The sequence below is a fragment of the Mya arenaria genome, chromosome 11 (genome assembly GCF_026914265.1).
Source record: "Mya arenaria isolate MELC-2E11 chromosome 11, ASM2691426v1".
NCBI classification, from domain to species: domain Eukaryota; kingdom Metazoa; phylum Mollusca; class Bivalvia; order Myida; family Myidae; genus Mya; species Mya arenaria.
Window position 1 is genome coordinate 57,883,011 of NC_069132.1, and position 6,051 is coordinate 57,889,061.

Below are 6,051 nucleotides of genomic sequence, written 5' to 3' on the forward strand. Positions count from 1 at the left end.
TGCAGGCTCTCTTTCTCATGCACCTCTTATCAAGACTAGAAAAACAAGGTCACACTGTTTATTGGTATCATTAAAGTATACCTGGTGGGGAAAGAACGCAATTGTTGGTCGCCAACCCACGATCGCCGGATCAGAAGCAAGGCGCCTAACCAAATGACCTTGTCTTAACAAATACTGAGTTTGATCGCTCCCTAACTTACTTATCTACAACATCATTCTTCGATGCCTTTCTTAAATTTTTTGGGCATGGATTACGTTATACCTATTATACATGTTAAATTTACAAAATTGCTTACGTCTCATTTGTTTAAATTGACAAGGTCATCACTATATAAATCATAACAAATGACTAACCATTCGTATTGATAAGGTTTATTTAAATCATAATTCATGGATGATACAAGTCTTTATATATTTATATTGAAATTAGGATTAGTCAATTCCATTCACCACTATCGTACATATATTTAGTTTGTTTTATAAATAAATTTGTCAATAGATAAATACGACATGAAGTAAATGTTTATAAGTCAATAGATATCCACAACTTAGATTACAATAAACATGTGTCAATAAATATACTAGTGTGCAATTGTCAAAAAAATGTATACGATATGGATTACAATGAACATATGTAAATAGAGATAAACAGCATTGAGTACAATGTGCATATATATGTAAATAGAGATACAATATGGAGTACAATGTGCATATGTAAATAGAGGTACACAACATGGAATACAATGTGCATATGTAAATAGAGATACGATATGGAGTACAATATGCATATGTAATTAGAGATTCACAGCATGGAGTACAATGTGCATATGTAAATAGAGATACACAGCATAAAGTACAATATGCATATGTAAATAGAGATACACAGCATGATGTACAATGTGCATATGTAAATAGAGATACTCAGCATGGAATACAATGTGCATATGTAAACAGAGATACACATCATGAAGTACAATGTGCATATGTAAATAGAGATACACAGCATGAAGTACAATGTGCATATGTAAATAGAGATACACAGAATGAAGTACAATGTGCATATGTAAATAGAGATACACAGCATGAAGTACAATGTGCATATGTAAATAGAGATACACAGCTTGGAGTACAATGTGCATATGTAAATAGAGATACACAGCATGGAGTACAATGTGCATATATGTATATAGAGATACATAGCATGGAGTACAATGTGCATATGTAAATAGAGATACGATATGGAGTACAATGTGCATACATAAATAGAGATACACAGCATGGAGTACAATGGGCATATATCAATAAATGTATACTCATAGAGTACAATGAACATGTATTAATAGATATACACAGCATGGAGTACAATGTACATATGTCAAAAATGTATACGATATGGATTACAATGAACATGTGTAAATAGAGATACACAGCATGGAGTACAATGTGCATAAGTCAATAAATATATACAATGATATAGGTCAATAAATATACAGGATATGGAATACAATGTATATATGTCAGTACATATACACAATATGGAGTACAATAATGTACAGTAATGTCAACACCTATACCCAACAAAGAGTCTAATGTACATAAGTCAATAAATATACTCAATATGAAGTCCAATAAACATATGTCAATAAATATACCCGACAAAGAGTCCAATGTACATATGTCAATAAATATACCCGACAAAGAGTCCAATGTACATATGTCAATAAATATACACAATATGGAGTCCATTAAAACATATGTCAATAAATATACCCGACATGGTGTACAATAGTATAACTACGAGATAATTAAGTAGTAATACGTATACAAGTGGTATTTTTTAAACATTAAAAAATAATGTGATTTATTTATTTACTAACGCTTTCCGAAAAAATATAATTTTCGGCAGCTTTCTAGACAATTGGAAATCTGTTTTATTGTAAGTTATATGACTAGATTAAAGGCATTGATGCACCAATCAGCTGTTCCTGTGACAACAAAATAAAAACTGTAAAACTGTAAGAGTTCATATGCATTTCAAAGTTAAATTCAAATAGAGGTCAAATAACTTTTAAAAAAGGGTTGGTTGATGCAGATGTACCGAAAGATATCTTAAATGCAAAATATTGAATCTAAAAATAATGGCAAAAGGCTAATAAACTTCAATCATTTAAAGAGAAATTTAAACAGCACAATGAAAATGTTTCTACCAAAGCGTTTTTTTTCTGTAGTCCAATCAAAAGAAATATTATTTTTCAGAAATTTGTTCATTTTTCCAATTCTCCCTCTATCTTGACCGCATAAGCTGGTGTTCTTGCCCTTAAAATTACTGTTTTGTTTTGTAATTAACATACATTATTTAATGCAAATATTAACGCTAGTAGCTTTATTGTGATGATGGTTTCATTTAATATTCTTGATCTTTGAAATTTGAGTAAGAAATGCAATCATCTTTTGTAATTAACATACATTATTTAATGCAAATTGACACTTCTAGCTTTATTGTGATGACGGTGTCATTTGATATTCTTGATCTTTGAAATTCGAGATTTGAAATGCAATCGAAATTGTTTTAGAGTTTCGAAATCTTTTGATGAGTTTTTACTATTAGTATCACATATCACTAAACAGCTGAGAACAGATGATCAGCAGATGACAAATAAATTGAATACTATATAGTTTTTCACTAAACAGCTGATAACAGATGATAAGAAGATAACAAATAAATTAAATACTATATAGTTTATCACTTAACAGCTGATAACAGATGATAAGCAGATGACAAATGAGTTGAATACTATATAGTTTATCACTGAACAACTGGTAACAGATGATAAGCAGATGACAAATGAATTGATTACTTTATAGTTTATCACTAAATAGCTGATAACACATGATAAGCAGATGACAAATAATTTGAATACTATATAGTTTATCACTTAACAGCTGATAACAGATGTGCGCAGATGACAAATGAATTGAATACTATATAGTTTATCACTAAACAGCTGATAACAGATGATAAGCAAATGACAAATGATTTGAATACTATATAGTTTATCAATAAACAGCTGATAACAGATGATAAGCATATGACAAATGAATTGAATACTATATAGTTTATCACTAAACAGCTGATAACATATGATTAGAAAATGACAAGTGAATTGAATACTATATATCTTATCACTAAACAGCTGATAACAGATGTGCGCAGATGACAATTGAATTGAATACTATATAGTAAATCACTAAACAGCTGATAACAGATGATAAGCAAATGACAAATAAATTGAATACTATATAGTTTATCACTAAATAGCTGATAACAGATGATAAGCAGATGACAAATAAATTGAATACTATATAGTTTATCACTAAACAGCTGATAACAGATGTGCGCAGATGACAAATGAATTGAATACTATATAGTTTATCACTAAACAGCTGATAACAGATGATAAGCAAATGACAAATGAATTGAATACTATATTGTTTATCACTAAACAGCTGATAACAGATGATAAGCAGATGACAAATAAATTGAAAACTTTATAGTTTATCAGTTTACACAATTCCTTTTATCAATGATTCTTACTAGTTTTTAAATCAGTTTATATTAGTTAACATTTAGTTCTATGATAATTTAATGGTAATAGGATTTCTTTTTCATTTAAGTTTCAACACCAAAAGATCATCAGTATTGTTTTGACCTACAAGAAGGGATGCTGTCCTACTGTCAAAGGACATTGATTGTGGGCAAGAAACATCATTCTTCTTGTTGGCCAGTGTAGCCAACTTTTGTTTGCCCTGACTGTCCACCTGTAAGATGGTGTTGGAAATATAGCCACACACAAACACCTGTCCACTAGGGGACACACACACACCTGTGGGGCGATCAAGGTCCTTATCAACCAGTGTAGCGAGAACTTCGCCCTGCATGTCCACCGTTATCAGTTTGTTTTCTTTGTAATTCGTGATGTAAAGTCTTGAAGGGCTCACTGCAATTCCATACAAACCCCACCCATCTGTTGTGTATATCTCCCTTACTCTCTGACCAGCTAGTGTGTATTGGTACACTGTATCATCAGACGATATTATGAGGTGCCTTGCCATGTATGACACATGGTTGCAATTATGGGTCAGCTGAAATAGAACACATGATTACTTCCATATAATACTTAATACTTATACATACTAACAATATACAAAGTATTTATGATAATTATATGTCTATTGTTTGCAATTATGGTCCAGCTGAAATAAAACACATGTTTACCTCCATGTGATAATAATATAAAGAAACAAAATATACAGTATCATTGAAAGTCGCGAGAAAAAAAGCCTGAAAAAAAATCAATTAGACAGACAGTAGTTCAAATCATCATATTTACATCACAACTCGCATTCCTTAAATGAACGGCATTTCGGCAATTGCGATTAAATCAAAACGATGCAAGCCAGTTGTGGTGTGCGATAGGAGTCCTGATTAATTTTGGCTTAATATGTAAATGGGCTGCTCAAAATGGCTTTGAGCCAATTTGAATAAAGTACCGTTAAAAGATATTATTAGTAGAGCCGATGTTAGAACGTATTTTGATCACTAAAGAATCATTACCCCCGGTCAAAGTCATAAAAGAAGTTACTTATTTCTGTTATAAATTGACTACTACTACTACTGCTACTGCTGCTGCTGCTGCTGCTGCTACTACTACTACTACTACTACTACTACTACTACTACTACTACTACTACTACTACTACTACTACTACCACCACCACCACCACCACCACCACCACCACCACCACCACCACCACCACTACTACTACTACTACTACTACTACTACTAGAAGGCCTATAATAAATACGTTGTACCAAACGCATGAGTACGGGATATTATTTGACTCGTACTCAGCTGAAACGGCTCGTCCATATATCTCTGTATTGTACAGTGCAATGCAAAATAACCTACAATGATAAAAAGATCAAAATTAATAAAGTATTACTTCAATTTCCCGCTCCATCTTGAGAAGTTTGCTGTCTTCTACATCGAAAAACAGTATCTTCTTTTCAGAAGTGCATACAGCCACCTGGTTGTCGGACACAGCACAAATTCCCAATGGCATCTCTGGTACGCGAATATGGTTCACAACCTTGTAGTTCGTTGACAGTAGCTTGAGCTTTCCAATCCCACTGTTAATTAAAATGATATCTCCTTTTGGCAGTACTGTTATACCATATATATGGCATGAACGTTCATCCTTTCCTATTTTTACTTCAACGCGTTTAATTTCTATAACTGTAAATAGCCTATTGATCTCTAGATCAGATACCACTGGAGATAATCCTGCAGCCATTTCTGTTTGTTTATATCAACTGTTAATAACTTTTGACTATATCAGACTAGATCACAACGCACTCGGTGTATACCTTCTTATCTATATAAATCGGCTATTTTGGAAAGTGAGTATTTTTCTTTTAAATCTGATACGAATGATCAAATTACTTTTGTACGTGTAGAATATTTATATCGACTGTTTACTTGTATTTATTTATTGCACAGTGTTGTGCAATATAACTGTCTGGGATTCTTACGTAGACATGTAATAACAAGGAAGATAAATGTTTATTGTTTTTAAGCAGACGATATATTTATACATTTTAAATCTTGAATAGACGACAGTATTTTCAGCTAAAAATAAAAAAAATGCTTCAGTAAAGGTCTGTTTGTATGCAAGACAAAACGAAGATGAGGTTACATATTTTATTTACAAAATCTATGTATTTTATAGACACAATTCATTCTATATAATATTTCAACAGATTGAGTATGCATGTAAATGTACAGCATTTATAAAACTCATTTAATTTAACAAATCTCCGGTAACTCAACAGACGTTTATTCAAATTTATTAACCCACAAGTTGAACTTTTTCAACTTTCCACGGCTGGTTAGGATCAAAGTTGTTTTTTTTGTACTTCACTCTCATAAAACGTGTTCCTTTGTTATATTCTTCATGTAAATCTGCCTTATCTCTGCCAGACTTTTAAAAT

At 31.8% G+C, this 6,051-nt stretch overlaps 1 protein-coding gene across 1 annotated transcript; it reads right to left on the bottom strand.

Moving 5' to 3' along the window:
- Positions 1–362: 362 nt before the first annotated feature.
- On the bottom strand, positions 363–5,440 carry LOC128207691 (uncharacterized). Its single transcript, XM_052910760.1, has 2 exons — positions 5,004–5,440; positions 363–4,143 (listed from the first exon to the last, which is right to left on the bottom strand). The coding sequence occupies exons 1-2, from the start codon at positions 5,352–5,354 to the stop codon at positions 3,667–3,669; spliced, it is 828 nt and encodes a 275-aa protein (XP_052766720.1). The 5' UTR covers positions 5,355–5,440; the 3' UTR covers positions 363–3,666.
- Positions 5,441–6,051: the final 611 nt, after the last annotated feature.

Bases quoted from the DNA above. Each gene is read 5' to 3' on its own strand.
- LOC128207691 (XM_052910760.1), bottom strand. From the start codon at position 5,354: ATGGCTGCAGGATTATCTCCAGTGGTATCTGATCTAGAGATCAATAGG. The intron at 4,144-5,003 runs GTAATACTTTAT...GTTCTATTTCAG, and splicing joins AGATGGAGCGGGAAATTGAA to CTGACCCATAATTGCAACCA.